At 36.1% G+C, this 20202-nt stretch overlaps 1 protein-coding gene across 2 annotated transcripts in view; it reads left to right on the forward strand.

The window, feature by feature from the left end:
- LOC117331914 (E3 ubiquitin-protein ligase RNF123-like) overlaps positions 1-18512 on the forward strand; it is a 33900-nt gene extending 15388 nt beyond the window's left edge. For both annotated transcript variants that reach the window (XM_033890887.1, XM_033890889.1), the window contains 20 exons: positions 754-825; positions 1400-1526; positions 2066-2167; positions 2388-2477; positions 2687-2793; positions 3209-3292; positions 3590-3697; positions 4405-4582; positions 5165-5239; positions 5731-5818; positions 6402-6489; positions 7538-7628; positions 7906-8045; positions 8889-9077; positions 10661-10736; positions 11099-11183; positions 11471-11610; positions 12593-12684; positions 15022-15107; positions 15486-18512. In XM_033890887.1, the coding sequence (XP_033746778.1) occupies positions 754-825; positions 1400-1526; positions 2066-2167; positions 2388-2477; positions 2687-2793; positions 3209-3292; positions 3590-3697; positions 4405-4582; positions 5165-5239; positions 5731-5818; positions 6402-6489; positions 7538-7628; positions 7906-8045; positions 8889-9077; positions 10661-10736; positions 11099-11183; positions 11471-11610; positions 12593-12684; positions 15022-15107; positions 15486-15612 (2145 nt within the window). In that variant the 3' untranslated portion in view covers positions 15613-18512. The remainder of the gene's footprint in view (positions 1-753; positions 826-1399; positions 1527-2065; positions 2168-2387; positions 2478-2686; positions 2794-3208; positions 3293-3589; positions 3698-4404; positions 4583-5164; positions 5240-5730; positions 5819-6401; positions 6490-7537; positions 7629-7905; positions 8046-8888; positions 9078-10660; positions 10737-11098; positions 11184-11470; positions 11611-12592; positions 12685-15021; positions 15108-15485) is intronic.
- The last annotated feature ends 1690 nt before the right edge of the window (positions 18513-20202 follow it).

Here is a 20202-nt window from a genome sequence, read left to right on the forward strand (position 1 = left end):
GCAGAGAGGTAAGGATACAGGTGGTAAACCTCAAGGTGTTACTCATACACAAAGACATCAAAGAGGTAGGTAACGAGGCAGACAGGTAATAGAGGTGTAAATCCTCAAGGTGTTACTCATACACAACGACATCAAAGAGGTAGGTAACGAGGCAGAGAGGATACAGGTGGAAAACCTCAAGGTGTTACTCATATACAAGGACATCAAAGAGGTAAGTAACGAAGCAGAGAGGTAAGGATACAGGTGGAAAACCTCAAGGTGTTACTCATATACAAAGACATCAAAGAGGTAGGTAACGAGGCAGAGAAGTAAGGATACAGGTGTAAATCCTCAAGGTGTTTCTCATATACAAAGACATCAAAGAGGTCGGTAACGAGGCAGACTGGTAATAGAGGTGGATATTCTACAGGTGTTACTCATACACAAGGACAAAAAAGAGGTTTTTAATGAGGCTGACAGGTAAGGATACAGGTGTTGCGATTACATACAGATATCTTAGAGGTAAGATATCATATAAGCTATAAAATAGACATGGTACATGTATATAGTTTGCCATATTTGATGAGGTAAGTATTTTCTGAAATCTGATTAACTAACATATGATCATCTGTAGGTCAGTGTTCACAGAAAATGATACCTTCCTCATTTTGTCTCCATTAAAATCTTCTTAGGTCTTCTACATGAAAAGTATTTATAAACAGATGTTGCTAACAAACTGGTTATGCATGAAGTATTTCTCTTCTCTATATTAAGGGCCAGACATCTCGTCAGATCTTCATGGAGAAGTTCCGTCTCTTTCTACGTGAGAATAGTGGCATGGGTCGTGTAAGTAAACAAATATATGTGTGATGTTAATCATGATACGGCAGTTATTAAGAATTATATACTGAACTATATTTCCATACAAAATTTATAAAAACAAGATACAAGGATAAAACAAAATAAGAAAACTGGATGGTTTTATGTATTAAAAGTTAATTGGAGTAGAAATTAATTTAAAGATAATTTTAATGTAAGGTTTTTACAAGGGTATATAGAAGACCTACATGAGTGCCAATTCAAGTAATATGGAAATAATTAAAAAATTCAACAGATGTTGCTAGCCTTTAGGGGAGTGGCATATGGAATTATTGAAGAAGTTCTATAAATTTTTCATTACTAAGCTATGAGTGTAATATGCTGTTAATCACATAACTGGTATTTATGAGAATATATTTAGTGAAAACTTTCAAATCAATTTCTATGTAAGACACAAGAATTGGACTCAAAAGATTTTGTTTGCCTCTTTATTTTGACATAAATAATTGATGTGTTATTACATGTATCTTGTAATGCTTACCGCATAGCCATGTTACATGAAGAACAGGCCAGTGCTGTGATAAACTACCATCTGTTTCAGACCCACCAGGTGTCTTTCTGTCCATTACCTGTGATGTTGTGTTTTTTCCACCGGATGGTCCGAGTAGTCCGACATTACTGGGATATATTCCAGGAAGAAGATCCAAAGAGATTTGTTTTCAGTGATGGTTGGTACTTTTTAGCCCACCATCATTTTGGGCTGTTCAAATTACCCTTTTACAAAAAGTTCTGAATGGATCTTTCAGTTTTTATATTGGTCGGCAAGGAAACTGACTAACAGGCTGGCATCTATGACTTTTAACAGATATAGTTTGAAATCACTATTTCTGAGAAATTAATCACTGAATATTTCCAATGTCCTTGGTGGTTCCTTCGTTACTAGTTGTACATGATCAGTATTGAGACTGAAAAACTAAAGTACTACATTTTTGTCAATGCAATGTATATGTCAAGATGTAAATATAAGGAAAAGAAGATAAAAGGTGATAGAAAATCAATCTTACCAAGAACCAATAAAGAACTTCCATCGCTGTTTTCTGGTAAGATTTACCAAGAAATAATATTAAGCGCATAGTTAAGTAAATATCTAGTATATCTTGCAAAATTGTAACGGGGCAATGACTTAGTTATTCTACGAAAACATGAACATCATATTGGTGTATATCTCAAAGTGAACATGACCTACTGTGTTTCTGTGTTACATCAGAGGCCTATGTACCAATACATGAGTTCTGGTCTGAGACAAGAAATTACATGGAGTTTCAGAGGTGTGGTGGTCTGGTGTCCCATTTAAATAGAATATTGGGAGGTAAGTTTTTATCGTTCTCTGTTAGTGCCATTTGTACAAGTGCTGTCAGTTTGTAAAATGAGAATTACTTTAGTCAGTGTTTTTGGCATCACTATTGGATAATATGCAAAGCATATTAAAACTGTATTTGATATAAAAATGAGCAAAAGGAATATACAAATTACAAAGAGAAGTAATTACATTGGTAAGGGAAGGTAATTGTATATATTTTGTGTTGCAGACAGTGTAAACAAGGCCCAGGGGTTATCTGTACAATCTGATGGCAAAGTGGTAACATTGGACAAAAAAGAGGGAAAAGTGACTAAAGCAGGTAATGCTGGACTATACAAAATAGCTATTTTATCAAAATTTCAAAACTAAAACTTGGGTCGATATAATATAGGCCAGTCAGTACATTGTATTATTGTGATATTAGTGTTGTTTCTATCTTTTATACAGTAACATTTTTACATGTTTTAATCTGTTTTATACAATGTTTGGTTTACTATATAAGGATGTGACTGTGTATTTGTGTACCAGGTGTGACCTACCCAGAACTACAGATGCCCAGTGGTAACTCACTCATGGAACTAGTGGATGGAATAGTCCTGTTGTATCACATAGCTGCTCACAAGCAACTCACAAAGGTAAACTAGCTCACAAACAACTCACAAAGGTAAACTAGCTCACAAACAGCTCAAAAAGGTAAACTAGCTCACAAACAACTCACACAGGTAAACTAGCTTACAAACAGCTCACAAAGGTAAACTAGCTCACAAACAACTCACAAAGGTAAACTAGCTCACAAACAACTCACAAAGGTAAACTAGCTCACAAACAGCTCACAAGGGTAATCTAGCTTACAAACAGCTCACAAGGGTAAACTAGCTCACAAAAAACTCACAAGGGTAAACCAGCTTACAAACAACTCACACAGGTAAACTAGCTCACAAACAACTCACAAAAATATACAACTTGCTGTTTAAATCATATATACTCTACAAGGAGCTCCAAAATCTTTGGTGTCCTATAATGTCACCATTTTTCCATTGTTTGATACAGATGGGAACATTAAGGGACAATATGAAGGAATATGTCACCTCACTGGAAGATACAGAAACAAAACTAAAGAAATGTCCAGAACAGGTAATAACTTTGTCATTGTGGCAATTTTACCCGCCCTTATATTACTATATATATTAATCTAGCTAACCTGGAATGTTTAATCCAAGTGAGAATGTGGTTACTATATATTGCTATATCAACCTACTTTATTCAAATTACTGCACTTTCAAGGAAGACAAATTTCGCATATGGAATTGAGGTATTGATCCCTAGTATATACAGAGTTGTGGCCCTTCGTTATTTATGCAACATTAATAAACTACATTTTGTAGTCATTTTGATTTGGAAGATATTTATTAAAGTGAAAACGTTTTTAAGCTTTTGGAGGTGAAGGCAGAGCTGGAGCGTGCTAGAGGTGTGTTCCTAGAGAGAGTTCTAGAACAAGGGAGACAAATTGGCTGGGTTATAGCTGTTATATACTCTAAGGTAAGTAAGGTAGCTTACTATTTATATACTCTCAGGTAAGTAAGGTAGCTTACTATTTATATACTCTCAGGTAAGTAAGGCAGCTTACTATTTATATACTCTCAGGTAAGTAAGGTAGCTTACTATTTATATACTCTCAGGTAAGTAAGGCAGCTTACTATTGTACACTGAAATCTGCAGTAGGGTTTCTCTGTTTTGAATCTATGTAGATTTGTATCTATCTATCAGCATTATATTGTCTGTGATTTACATGTATACTGTTGGTTTTACATTTAAAATAAACTGATTAAAAGGAAAAATAATCCGTTTTATTTCGGGGGGGGGGGGGGGGGGGGGGGGCTGTGATAGCTCAGTTGGTTAGAGTGCCAGTCATATTACCTTAGGGGAAGACCTCAGGTGTGTGGTTTAACACTCCCCTCCGGGTGGGGGGTGGGGGTTTGTATTGCGCGGAAAGTTGTAATATGAATTGGTCTGTGGTGTCATGTTGTGTCCTTGGGCAAGACACTTTGCTCTTATTGCTCTTTATGGCATGCGCATGCCTCCTGTATATTGCTCAGTGAGGTAGCCACCGACTACTACAAGGAGACTTTGCCTCAAAATGACCCTGGATGTTCATAGGACTAGAAACCAAACTAAGAAGACCCAACACTTTTATACTACAATATTTTACACTATTTGTATACTACTTTATACCTCTCTCATTTTAGAATAAACAGGCCGACGTTGCTTGGCTGTTTGGTGCGGTGTTACGTACTATATCTCGCGCTTCCGAGTTCCACCTCCTGTTTCAGTATACGCCCGAGTTCTACATAGAGACAGCCATCAACATCTATAACTGTCTCAAAAACTACTTCCACCCTACCAGTCCCTTTGATTTACTACCGGGTAAGCTGAGTACCTTCCACATCACATTCTGATGTCACATGGTTTTTAAGGATCAGTATTTGATGTTTCATTCATAGATTGTTATTGTGTAATTTTCCGATTTATAGAAATTGTGAGCTATGTCAAAATACATGAAGTGTAAAGAAAGATTTAATTGAAATTGAAAGTTTTTAGAAAGATGATTAGCTTGATTACTTGATTAGTAAAAATCTCATTTCTCCTTTACTTCAAAACCCTTGTGTGTGTTGCTGAAATAGACATGTTGGAAGAAAACACAGAGTGCTATAGTATTTCATAAAAATTTTAAAAGTTTTGCCAGAAATTATTTAATCAGGATTTTTAAATTGTTAAACTACGATAAGCCTAATCACCTTTGGAAGAACTGAGCCCAGGTTTTCTATCATACAGAGCTTTCACTGATACTGAATTTATGGTTTTGTGAATAAATGGTCAGAGATATCTATCAAGTAAACAAAGTCTGTGTGTGGAAGAGTTGTTCCCAATGACTAAGACTGCTAAGTAAACCTTTTCTGATACAACACATTTGTTTTCATGTGTCGTGCACATTTCTTTGTTTTGCAGATCATCTAGGTCTCACAAGGAAATATGCTTTATTTCTAACCAGACACTTTGCAGATTCTAGAATTGTCAACACAGGTTGGTAGAACATTTTGATATTTCAGGAATATCCTATGAATCAGTAGTTCTGTTGATCTTTCTATAAGATAAAACGGATCTGAAATGTGAAAACTGCATTGAATATCATCAATGTTTAAAACATTTATAAGATCATTGTCAAATGTTCGCTCTGAACTTGTTTTACTTCACAAGCAAGACATCAGAGTGAAAGTCAGGATATAGCTTTGTCAACAAGAATATGAATTGGACAGTCTCGATGTTGATACAGTATTTGTAAGTTTTGTTTTCAATGAGAATAAGAGGTAAAAATGTCTGGTTTAAGATAATATAGTATTACCCATATTGCTTGGTTAATAGAGTGTATACATTAATTATACTGTGCTAATTTAAATGCTCTTTTATGACACACAATTAAATCTGAAGTTAATGGTGATGAATTACTGGTCTTGTTTGAACTGAACATTATTCAGTCTTTGCTGTAACATTTTCCTGACCATTATTTGCTGTAGATGTACGAGACAACGTTGTTCAGGCCCTAGCCTGTTTCATCTGTTACCCTCAGTCCCTCAAAGTCTTAGAAGAACTGCCTGAAGATAGGTTTGTATACTTACAACACATCTCTTTATTTACTCATCTACTGATAAAAACAAATGACTATGGATGTCTGTGTTTCCCACCTGAGATGTTTTCACAGGTCATGCCTACAGATAATGAGCTGAAATTTAGTATATAACTTTGTTATAACATGTTACTATCAAAAATATATCGGATCAAGTTACAGTTTTAGTGACTCCTTTTTTGGACATCTATGGTTGGTCCTTTGAAGTTACCTTAACTGTGTAATAGCCTGTGTGTATTGCTTTGGTTATCTTTAATCATGCTTGTTTCTTATGAGATCTTGGTAATGGCACATTGTATTTATACAACCAGAAGAGAAAAATCTCCAGATGAAACGATTCTCAAAGAACCCAACTTCCTCCTACATTTTGTATTGTGGTTCATCTACAAGACTTCAGAGAGATGCCTTGTGATACGCAGGACTCTCTTAAAAAAATTTAAACAAATGAAAAAGAAGGAGATCTTTATACCTAGAAAGTGTCACCCGATGAGTACACATACTTTAACATCTGTTTGTATTTCTACAATACACATACTTTAACATCTGTTTGTATTTCTACAGTAAAGAAAACATGATAAAGTCCCTGATTATGCCATATGAAAACAGATCCTGGGCTCAAACAAACTGGATCCTGGTTCGAATCTGGAAGGTAGGTACTAGTATCTGTAGCAGAAGGTTTGGCCTTGGTGTCAAAGACCTGTCCTAAAGGACCTGGTCCTAGGGTTATCTTAAAAACACACCTATAGAACTCTAGGTATGAAAGAATAAAAATATCTTACTGTAGGGATATTTTTCTAGGGATTTGCCCATCCCTGGACTTAGTCTGTGAATCATAACATTGGACACAGCTAAGGCCCCGACATATGTACAAACAACTCCTTCCCCATCCCTGGACTTAGTCTGTGAATCATAACATTGGACACAGCTAAGGCCCCTACCATATGTACAAACAACTCCTTCCCCACCCCTGGACTTAGTCTGTGAATCATAACATTGGACACAGCTAAGGCCCCTACCATATGTACATACAACTTCTTCCCCACCCCTGGACTTAATCTGTGAATCATAACATTGGACACAGCTAAGGCCCCTACCATATGTACATACAACTCCTTCCCCACCCCTGGACTTGGTCTGTGAATCATAACATTGGACACAGCTAAGGCCCCTACCATATGTACGTACAACTCCTTCCCCACCCCTGGACTTAGTCTGTGAATCATAACATTGGACACAGCTAAGGCCCCTACCATATGTACATACAACTTCTTCCCCACCCCTGGACTTAATCTGTGAATCATAACATTGGACACAGCTAAGGCCCCTACCATATGTTCGTATAACTCCTTCCCCACCCCTGGACTTAGTCTGTGAATCATAACATTGGACACAGCTAAGGCCCCTACCATATGTACATACAACTCCTTCCCCACCCCTGGACTTAGTCTGTGAATCATAACATTGGACACAGCTAAGGTCCCTACCATATGTACAAACAACTCCTTCCCCACCCCTGGACTTTGTCTGTGAATCATAACATTGGACACAGCTAAGGACCCGACATATTACATGATTGTCTGACCTCAAGAGATTGCTCATACTATTATGATTTCCCTTGTGGCCCAGATGCATTTGGGCCTTTGTCATTGGTTCACATCATAGTAATGGTTAAGATAATCATGTTCCTGATGTTACAGGGCTGTGGTTTTGGTTTCCGGTACACACACCTACCACACCTTGTGCCGTCAAGAGTCCAGCCAACAGAGTTTGGGTTTGCCAGTCTGCAGAGTAAGTCATTGTGTTAAAGTTATTCCAGAAGTAGTAATGCTTTAATTATCTAAATGAAGTTTTTCCAGAAAGAAAAATTCAAGGTTTATTCCCTTTTATTTGCATTTGGTTTAAATAAAACATTTTTGAGTGTCTAAATTTCAATACAAAATTTATTGAAGATTGTATAATAAACAACTTTATATTTCAATATTTTACAGCTGACTCACTTGATTTCATGAAGTAATTACATGTATGAAGCTACAAAGGATTATTTGTCCATGGTTTTCCTTTACAGAACCATGTCCATCCAAGGTTTTCCAGGATCTGTTCCGAAAAGTGTTACTTAGAGACAAGGAGGCAGCTATTCGCTTTGTAGATACACTACTCAACCAACTCAATTGGTCCTTCTCCGAGTTTATTGGACTGATGCAAGAAGTGAGTGAAAAGTGGAGGGGGAGTATTTATAGGTACATTGTCATTTAAATAATGTGCACAAAGGCACTCTAATGAAAAACGTATCTTAATGGGAATTTAGTGAAAGTTCTGTGTATGAATATAAAACTGCATCAAACAACTGTTTTGTCCTTTTAGGACTTTACTGCTGAAACACCAGACCATCAAAAACCAATTAACAGACATTTAAATCCCAATCAAACCCCTTAAAACACCATTAATTCATTGTGAAATTTATAATGGCCATTACTGAATTAGTGTTGCTTTTTCATGTCCAATTAATAGTAAACTGATTGGTAGTGACTTGCTAGTGATTCTAGGTGACGGAAGTGTGGAAATTTAGGATGTCAGGGAAAATCAAAATGAGCCCAAACAGGTGTAAAAGGATAAATAGACTAACCTCATAATTCAATCAGTCTGGTAAATTACATAAACATGAATCATGATATAACCTCATTTCAAAAGAACACGAAACATGTTACTCTAAACCAATGCCACTATTCAAAAGAATTCAAGACATGGCCATTTGAAGGGTAACAGCAAACCTCAGTAACTCCACACACAGGACTTATCACCCAGCAATCTCAAAGGATTTCAGGAAAGACACACAATTAATTAGTGCCTTTAAATAAGCATTTACCAAACATTGACTTTAAAACTGCAGACCAGACATCTATACAGCAATGAGATGGACCAATATCCCCGGAACTAAACATATAGTACATATTGGTAGTGAAATCTTGCTGTAGTAAGACTGGTTTAAGTGATCAATGATTGTAGTAACAACCTTCCTATAACTACATGCCTCACATCTTCACTCAACAGATACAACAGCGAGTAGCAAGAACAGACTTCCGGATCTTAGAAAGTCGACAGCTGAAGATATGTGCCACATGCTTCGAGATAGCAGTGTATTTGCTGCGGGTGCTAGAGATGGTAGTTAATGTTACTCCGGAGATTTTCCTAGACACTTCAGAATCTTCCTCAGACCTTCTACTCGGACGTGTGTTCCAGGTACGTTTTATATGTTATGTACTGTAAAGTGGAAAAATATCATATTTTCAAAGACATTCAGGAAAGTATGGCCCCTAAACAAGTCTACCTCTTATTCTACATTACTGCTTTATGCTGTGAACTGGCCTCTCTTTGGGTGCTTAATCATTGACATGTGTAAAGGTCCATAGTCATGTATGTTAGAATTTAATATCTGGAAACTGCATAATATTTTTTTAAATTATTGTTTTATCATACAACTAAGTGGGGATGTATCATAAAAATACATCTGTTGCTCCAGCCGTTTTTCTTCTGTCAACATAACATTTTTGAAGTTTCCTGACATTGGTTTGTTTCTCAAGGTCATTTGTTATAATTGAAAGGACTGTACAAAAGACACACAAGATGTTAAGATTCTTTCAGAACGAATTGAGAGCTAGATACAGTAGAGCCAAATATTAATTAAACTGCATCATACAGATGTTTGGTCCTTTTAGGACATGTCAGTGATATAATGGGCTAAAGTCTTGATACCTAGGAGACAATTGGACATGTCAGTGATGTAATGGGCTAAAGTCTTGATACCTAGGAGGCAATTGGACATGTCAGTGATGTAATGGGCTAAAGTCTTGATACCTAGGAGACAATTGGACATGTCAGTGATGTAATGGGCTAAAGTCTTGATACCTAGGAGACAATTGGACTTGTCAGTGATGTAATGGGCTAAAGTCTTGATACCTAGGAGGCAATTGGAAAGTGATACAGTATACCTGGTAATATTTGCGCCCGTTTAATTTTCGCCATTTTCGCCCTTTGAAGATAGGGCGAATTTAAGATGAAGGCGAAAATTTCAAGCTGAATTGAAGGATTTATAAACCATAGTACATGGCCCAAGTGTAGTCAGATCACAAACATACCCTCTTACTTTTCACCTGAAAAATCACATACTAGGCTTAGCATTTTCAATCAAAAAACGATACATACTAAGTTATTTTAAAAATTCAGTCATTTTTTTTAAATTATATAGTCTGGGCATGATAAAAATGAAATACAGAGTGGCATCAAATTCCTGCCACGGAAAAGACTAATTTTATGAGTTCACTGTCACTTAATTGAGGCTTCCATTCATGTACATGTGAACAAGAGAAAACACTGGTCAGTCATCAGTCACGGCGTGGTGAACTTACAATTGATCGTGTTTGCTTAAAATCACCCATGCATACCCGATACTACTTGAATCAGTAGGGACTAAAAGAAAATCTGAGCACAGGTAAATGTTCTTTATTTCACACTTGATTACATTTCACATCTCATGCTGGTAAGACAATTGGGGAACACGATAATTCCCGAGTGTTCCAAATGCAACTGTATTGAGAATTCCAAACGGAATTTTTCTATTTTTCGACGGGGAAAAGTATATTTCTGGAAAACCATTTAGGGCGAATTTAAAACGGGGCGAATACGTTTTGTGTTGCTCAAGGTCGAAAATAACCTGGGGCAAAAATTACCAGGTATACAGTATTACATCATATTATAGCTTATCATTTGTAAATCATGAGAAAGAATGATTTAAACAATTAAGCATGTGTATTAATCTCTCACAGGTGCTTTGTCAAATTTTAAACCGAGTAACGACTAGAGATGGGATGTTTGACAATGTGGTATCGATGTATATTCAAGGTGAGTTATAATCCTTTACAGCATCATTAGATTTCAAAATTACATACATCTGACTTAGATGTTAGCGTATGTGTACGTAGGTTTAACAGTATGTATAATAATAAAGGTAAACAATACATATGGCTGTACTTGTAGTAAAGAACTTATCCATACAAACTTATTGTAATTGTATTTTTTCATGTGAAAGATTTTGTGTGATTGAAAAAATGATTTCTCAACCTAACATTCTTTTGTCCTGTTGAAAGAGTTCAGAATATATCACCATCATGATGGTAATTTGGTTAATTACAGGATTTTAATTGGGAAATATAGAAAATGAACAATTTTTCTGTGAATACCGGGGTATGTGCTATGTTTTACAGGTCTGGAGAGTGTGTCCCATTTCCCCATACTGGCAGCCACTATAGGAATATTGGATCAGTTACTACTCAAGTCGGGCAAGGAAAAGTATGTACAGAGGCTGAATGTATAGCAAGACATCTGTAAAATATGTCCAAAATGATGTTATTTTCAGTTGACACATAATAAAAATTATTTCTTAAATATACTTTAATTTATTATCAGGTCCTGTTATCACTGTTTTCTGTCTATATATCAGATACGTGTATGTCTAATTTCTGGTCCTGATATGTCTAATTTCTGGTCCTGATATGTCTAATTTCTGGTCCTGATAATATGTCTATTTTCAGTCTAGTATAGATGATATTAATATACCTACATTTCCTGTCTATCAGTAAGATGCATGCCACAAAGAGCCTGCTGTTAGATGCAGGTTTCCAGATGTCTGCCCTCGAGTTTTTGTTAGGGTCTCCTGACCAGCCTCCACCAACTGATAGCGCGGCTGACAAACACAAGTTTTTCTCACTTCAGAAATGTAAGCATTTTGAATGTCACATGAAAAAAGTTAAATAGAGGTTACACAACGAGTGGTTGTTGGATATGGAATTTATTTCACACAAGTAAGTTATTTTTTTAAAGTTACAAAAGACACGAGCTTTAGCGAGTGTTTTTTGCAACTTTTGAAAAATAACTTACGAGTGTGAAATAAATTCCATATCCAACAATTTTGAGTCGTGTGACCTGTTTCTACCACAATAATATCGGCTTGAATCAAAGGGAAACGGGGCCAAGTATAATTTAAATAAAGTGTACCAGTGACGTCCGGAACCCGATGATGTGACCTCATTAGATTATTGATGACGTCAATAACAATTGCAGCTTAGGTCAAAGTTCACCGTGTTAGCCAATCAAAATGCGTACAGAGTTTATACCACGTGTGGTATACGTGGTATAAACAGATTGTTAATCAACAGCTGTAATGATTAACTGATGGTCTGAGAGTTGAATAACACAGGGTATTGTGGTAGAAATATGTATACACTGTAGGTTTTTATTTATATTTACTTCTCTTTCAATTACCAACCAGTAGAATCATCCTTTACTCCAGGTAAAAAATCGCACTATTACATAAATAAGCAGTCATGTTATTTTCAACTTGGGTTGAGGATGAATAAACAACATTGTTATTTTCACCTAGGGCTGAGGTTAAATTATCAACATTGTTATTTCCACCTAGGGCTGAGGTTAAATTATCAACAGAGCTATTTTCACCTAGGGCTGAGGTTTAATTATCAACAGAGCTATTTTCACCTAGGGCTGAGGTTTAATTATCAACAGAGATATTTTCACCTAGGGCTGAGGTTAAATTATCAACAGAGCTATTTTCACCTAGGGCTGAGGTTTAATTATCAACGGAGATATTTTCACCTAGGGCTGAGGTTTAATTATCAACAGAGCTATTTTCACCTAGGGCTGAGGATGCAGTAGATGGTACTTGATGAATATATCTGTTTCAGATGAGGAGGTGAGTGAGGAGGAGATGGATACTGTACGAGATTTCCTGGCTCATATCAAACATCACCATGCCACCATCTCCAGTACAGAGGAGGTAACTGTTTTATTGTATATCACACTTACATTTACTTACAAATAACAACATTCAACTGAATGTATCACTACTGAAGGGTCTGTCAGTATCAACATTCAACTGAATGTATCACTACTGAAGGGTCTGTCAGCATCAACATTCAACTGAATGTATCACTACTGAAGGGTCTGTCAGCATCAACATTCAGCTGAATGTATCACTACTGAAGGGTCTGTCAGTATCAACATTCAACTGAATGTATCACTACTGAAGGGTCTGTCAGCATCAACATTCAACTGAATGTATCACTACTGAAGGGTCTGTCAGCATCAACATTCAACTGAATGTATCACTACTGAAGGGTCTGTCAGCATCAACATTCAACTGAATGTATCACTACTGAAGGGTCTGTCAGTATCAACATTCAACTGAATGTATCACTACTGAAGGGCCTGTCAGCATCAGCCATTTTTGGCGTCAGTGTAAATCACAACAGTAACAGTGTAAATTGTATAATTTATAGGTGATTAATGAGGAAGAATGTAACTCTGTACTATATACATTGTAACTCTGTACTATATACATTGTAACTCTGTACTGTATACACTGTAACTCTGTACTGTATACATTGTAACTCCGACTGTATACATTGTAACTCTGTACTGTATACATTGTAACTCTGTACTGTATACATTGTAACTCTGTACTGTATACATTGTAACTCTGTACTATATACATTGTAACTCTGTACTGTATACATTGTAACTCTGTACTGTATACATTGTAACTCTGTACTGTATACATTGTAACTCTGTACTGTATACATTGTAACTCTGTACTGTATACATTGTAACTCTACTGTATACATTGTTACTCTACAGTACATTGTAACTCTGTACTATATACATTGTAACTCTGTACTGTATACATTGTAACTCTGTACTGTATACATTGTAACTCTACAGTACATTGTAACTCTGTACTGTATACACTGTAACTCTGTACTGTATACATTGTAACTTTGTACTGTATACATTGTAACTTTGTACTATATACATTGTAACTCTGTACTATATACATTGTAACTCTGTACTGTATACATTGTAACTCTGTACTGTATACACTGTAACTCTGTACTGTATACATTGTAACTCTGTACTGTATACATTGTAACTCTGTACTGTATACATTGTAACTCTACAGTACATTGTAACTCTGTACTGTATACACTGTAACTCTGTACTGTATACATTGTAACTCTGTACTGTATACATTGTAACTCTACAGTACATTGTAACTCTGTACTGTATACACTGTAACTCTGTACTGTATACATTGTAACTCTGTACTGTATACATTGTAACTCTGTACTGTATACATTGTAACTCTGTACTGTATACATTGTAACTCTGTACTGTATACATTGTAACTCTACAGTACATTGTAACTCTGTACTGTATACATTGTAACTCTGTACTGTATACATTGTAACTCTGTACTGTATACATTGTAACTCTACAGTACATTGTAACTCTGTACTGTATACACTGTAACTCTGTACTGTATACATTGTAACTCTGTACTGTATACATTGTAACTCTACAGTACATTGTAACTCTGTACTGTATACACTGTAACTCTGTACTGTATACACTGTAACTCTGTACTGTATACATTGTAACTCTGTACTGTATACACTGTAACTCTGTACTGTATACATTGTAACTCTGTACTGTATACATTGTAACTCTACAGTACATTGTAACTCTGTACTGTATACACTGTAACTCTGTACTGTATACATTGTAACTCTGTACTGTATACATTGTAACTCTGTACTGTATACATTGTAACTCTGTACTGTATACACTGTAACTCTGTACTGTTTACATTGTAACTCTGTACTGTATACATTGTAACTTTGTACTATATACATTGCAACTCTGTACTGTATACATTGTAACTCTGTACTGTATACATTGTAACTCTGTACTGTATACATTGTAACTCTACTGTATACATTGTTACTCTACAGTACATTGTAACTCTGTACTATATACATTGTAACTCTGTACTGTATACACTGTAACTCTGTACTGTATACATTGTAACTCTACAGTACATTGTAACTCTGTACTGTATACATTGTAACTCTGTACTGTATACACTGTAACTCTGTACTGTATACATTGTAACTTTGTACTATATACATTGCAACTCTGTACTGTATACATTGTAACTCTGTACTGTATACATTGTAACTCTGTACTGTTTACATTGTGACTCTGTACTGTATACATTGTAACTCTGTGCTATATACATTGTAACTCTGTACTGTATACATTGTATAATTTATAGGTGATTAAGGAGGAAGAACTCTGTACTATATGCTATGCCTTTCCACTATCTGCCAAGTTTTCACCATGTGGACATTTGTCATGCAGGTTTGTTACAATTTTTTTATTGTTTCTTGTAAAGTCATAATTCATTGAAATATTAAAGTTAAAGGCTTTTCACTTTTTGTCAAGGTTCTGTTGCACAAAAAATGAGTTTGAGTGTTGATCCTAGACAGATATGCTCTGAAAAATCAATGGCACCAGAGAAAACCTAAAATTGGGAAATATTTACTTGTCATTAAAGGAGATTATTTAGTCATGATGAGAGAAAATGTTGACTTTACAGGCCTTCTGTGCCTCTTCTTTGCATATTTTGTTTTCCGTTTACCCCTGTTTATTATTCAATGAATAATAAATCATCATTAGTATAAGAAAACCAAATTATTAAACATTTCATTTAATTAGAGAGTTGTCTCCCTTTAACAGGAACTGTATCAGCTATCAGATGATGAGGAAAAAGGAGTGCTTCTTCTGTAAGGTGGTCATCACAGAGGTTTGTGACATGGACGGAAAGGTCATCATACATAACACATCTGCTGGGAGCAATCACTGACCGCTCTGGATAAGTTCGGGAGTTGAATGTCAGCATGTGGCCCAAGGGAATGACTACTCCAAATGTTTGTGATATGGAGCTGGTGATGTTCATTGAAAAGAAATGGCTAGAGGGACTGACCACTCTAAAAGTATGTGATATGGAGTTGCAAATGACTGGAAGGACTAATAACTGAAGACTCCAAATATTTTTTATACAGGGGTGATGGTCATTGTGTCAGTATATGGAATCAAACTCCAGCTATTTGTGACATGGAAGTGATTTTTAGTGAATGCAGCACTGGCCTGGAAATATTTACTGTCCAGTCTCAACATCGAGACCATGGTTCACATTGCAGCTAGACTTTCACCAAGTGTGTGGTTGAGAAGGATCAGTGCTCAAGTTATAGCATCAAGGCCATGCTTAACAGCGCAGCCAAAAATGTACCCTCCTAGAGTGTATGTCTGGCTAATACGGTCGAGTCCCAAGGTTTACAAGGCTGTGATAACAGTGCAGCCAGAAATGTATCCTCCTAGAGTGTATGTCTGGCTAATACGGTCGAGTCCCAAGGTTTACAAGGCTGTGATAACAGTGCAGCCAGACCTGTAGACATCATTTGTGTGTGTGAGGCTAAAGAAGTCCTCATTAAGCACAAAACTACAAGCATTATCCTGTTTACTAATAGGTTATGAATATAATACCATTTATACACAGGCTGTCATAAAGTATATATTACAGGTCACTTTTCTATTGTTATTCTATTGCTATTGGAGAATTTTAGTTAAAAATTATATCCATTGTTTATGAACTTCAAATGTAGCATATCGGAATTATTTTTTATTAACTTTCCTTATGACTTTACATAAATATATCCAATAATTGTAAAATTAGTGATATCTAAAATCACCAACAAAGAAATGATTTTATCAGCAGGTTGTTTATGCCGTTTGTTTACAATTGATGGAGGTATTGTTGTCAGAGATTTTAGTTTTAGAAAATCCAAATATGTATAGAAAACTTTGAATTAAGAAAATACCCACAGAACAATTCCACAAAACTGTCTTTGACACGTAATAAGCCAAATGATAAAATTTTATGGTATTGAAAACATGAAATTAATGTTCAAGATAGACTTATTCCAGGACTAAGCAATAGCATTGAAATGGAGATTTCCTGAACTGTGTTATTATTGGATGGACTTTTTACCAGGCATGGTCTAATTGCTGGATAAATACGGCACATATACACAGTGTACACTGCCAAATAGCAGTGTTTGATGCATTGCCATGACTGATGTATTACCATGTGGGGAGATGAGGAATTTGTTCCATTAATAGTAAATGAACTCACATCATTTTCAGCCAAACTGTCATTGTACTATGTCTCTTGATGGTGGTGAATTAGACCTATGCTGCATAGATATTTTAGCTTGGTGGAATGAAGTCTGGAAAGCTATTTCTATACAAGGTGATTGCTTTGTCTGTAGACAGCTAGATTTTTATAAAACAATGTTGTGTCAATACTAATAAGGATACAGCTTAGGTTTTTTAAATGTGATCTTTGTGACAATACCTTTCCATTGGTACTATATTTGAAGAACTGCTAACCTTGACCTTTTACTAACTTTTAAAAACCGTTGACCTTGGCCACTGTATGTTAACCATATGAGATATATATAGGGCTTTCATATTTGACAAATGTGTTCCTTGTGACAATAACTTTCATTTGGTACTGCATTTACAGACCTGCTGACCTTGACTGTGACCTTTGACCTGGTTTCAAAAAACTGCTGATTCGAATTTCAAATGAACAATACCTTACCAGTTCACCAATAATGCTTTATCACATACACAAAATACCTCCCCCCCTCCAAAACATAACCCTCTGTACAAAATCTACTTCCAGACATTTCTCTAGTTGTTTGATATCTTAGGATTGAACAAAATAATAAATTGGTCTATCGATGTATAGATCGAAAATCGAAGTGAACTCTGAATAAAATGCAAAGTGGTTTGCATAAAGACTGCACTTCAGTTTTCAGTCTAATAGTCTATACATGCATGTACATTGATAGACCTATTTATTACATGTATCTTGTTCAATCCTTATAATTCATTGTTAAAATTCAAAAGAAAGGAATCTTTAACCAAATGATATTTGAATAATAGCAAAAGTTTGTTTTATTTCTTTTTTAGTGCAATGATTTTGACTTCCACTAACGCAGACTGTGTTTCAAATTTTCTGTGCATCATGCCAAAAAGTAGCTCATTTCAATCAAATCCAAGTATGCTGTTCGCATATTCCACGGAAAATATTATCCCTGGGAATGATAATGGTCAGCAACTAGTGTATTCATTTAGAAAAAAGTGGCCGGGATGGCCAGTGGTTAATATAAGGTGACCGGACACTTTATCACTAGCCCTCCATCTTTCAAGTTTGGAACCCACGTGGGGCAGTTGCCTGTTACTGACCGTAGGCCGGTGGTTTTTCTTTAGGTACTCCGGTTTTCATCCACCTCCTTAAATGACCATGGCTGTTAATAGGATGTTAAACAAAATATAAAAAAGCCAAAACAAATGATAAAAAAAAAAAAAAATCAATTATCTTTGCGAAAAGACTAATCATGTGTATATGATGTCATCAGAACATGCACTTCAAACTGAATTAAAAAAAAGGTTTTACAACCCAACTTGAATCATTATTGATGAACACCTCAGATATCTGTCACAATCTCAATTGTCCTCATGTTGTTGCTAATGCTGTAGTTGATGGGTAACCAGCTGTGATATTTTTGTTACCATTGTTCCGTTAGATTTATCACACAGTCTGATAATGATAGAAGGAATGTTGGCATTAATGAATGCAGGATTGAAAACTTTGTTATGTATTGTGAATAATAAATAGTCTGAAAAACACCTGAATTGTTGTTTGTTTCAATCAAATATAATTATGAAACAGGGGTCATTATATTTTGTATCTCTACCGGCAATCGAACCCAGGGTCCTTGGCCAATGTTCATAAAGGTAAAAGGCCTAAAATCATGACAATTGGCTCATACGTTTGTGGGATGGAGCCACACAAAGTTTGCAACAAAAAACAAGAGATCCAAGAGGTGATCTTGGCTCCCACCATTGATTGATCTTTATTGGTTCTATGTCAGGCTGATCTTCTCTCTACTTTTCCCCTTAATGATCTGAAGACAGGGACAAGTGGAACCTACATGAGAAGTTTGAGAAAGATCCTTCCAGTTATTTTCAAGAAATAGTGACAACAATCTTCAATTCTCGAAATCCAAGATAGTTGCTTGTCGGACATTTTGTTTTTCTCATCAAAAACCTTAATCAAATTGGCACAACTAGGGACCAAGGGGAACCAACACATGAATTCTGAGGACTATTCCTCCAGGTCTTTTCAAGAAATAGCAACAACAATTTTCAATTCTCAAAATCCAAGATTGGACCAAAGGGAACCTATACACGAAGATTGAGGACTATCCCTAAGTAAAGAGTACCTCCTCCAAAGGGGCAAACATGAGACCCTAGGGCCATAAAACTTTTGATAAGGCACCTTCAGACCCTTCCATCTATCAAAAGTAATTGATTCTATCTTATATGGGTCTTGAGATGAAGATTTCTGAATTTTCAGCTAATTTGACCCTTTTTTGGCCCCACCCATCAACCCCTGGGGGTCAACATGTGCATACTAACAAACTGTCATCCCATGCTGATAATGTGAACCAAGTTAGAATGAATTCCAATAGAAATGAAAGAAATCATAGTCTAAAATGTGATTTTCCTAGATAAACTATAGTATAGTTTACCCCCTCCCCAGGGGCAAACGTGAGACCCCAGGGTCATGAAATTCACAATTTTGGTAAAGCACCTTAAGACCTTTCTATCTGTGAAGAGTATTTGATTCTACCACATCTGAAAGTTGAGAAGAAGATTTTTAGGTCACCTGAGACAAAGTCTCAAGTGACCTATTCTAATCTCCTTTTGTCCGTCGTCGTGCGTCGTGCGTCGTCCGGTGCGTCGTCCGTCGTGCGTCCGTAAACAATTTACATTTTCGACTTCTTCTCCAAAACCCACCAACCAAATTCTATGAAATTTGGCAGGAAGCTTCTATGGCTAAAGGTCAACCAAAATTGTAAATTATATGGTCCCCACCCCCCAGGGGCCTGAGGGGCGGAGCCAAAAAGGGTCAAATTGACTAAAACTTCAAAAATCTTCTTCTCTACTCTCAGATATGCTGGAATCAAACATTCTTCATAGATGGAAGGGTCTTAAGGTGCTTTACCAAAATTGTAAATTTCATGACCCAGGGGTTTCACGTTTGCCCCTGGGGAGGGGCTAAACTTTACTATAGTTTATATAGGGATATCACTTTTTTGACTTTAATTTATTTTATTTCTATTGGAATTCTTTCTAATTTTGTAAACATTGTCAGCATGGGATGACAGTTTGATGGCATGCACATGTTGGCCCTGACTGACCCCCAGGGGCTGATGGGCGGGGCTAAAAAGGGCCAAATTGACTGAAATTTCACAAATCTTCTTCTCTACTCTCAGATATGATAGAATCAAATACACTTCATAGATGGCAGGGTCTGAAG

Source organism: Pecten maximus, chromosome 7, assembly GCF_902652985.1.
Source record: "Pecten maximus chromosome 7, xPecMax1.1, whole genome shotgun sequence".
NCBI lineage: Eukaryota > Metazoa > Mollusca > Bivalvia > Pectinida > Pectinidae > Pecten > Pecten maximus.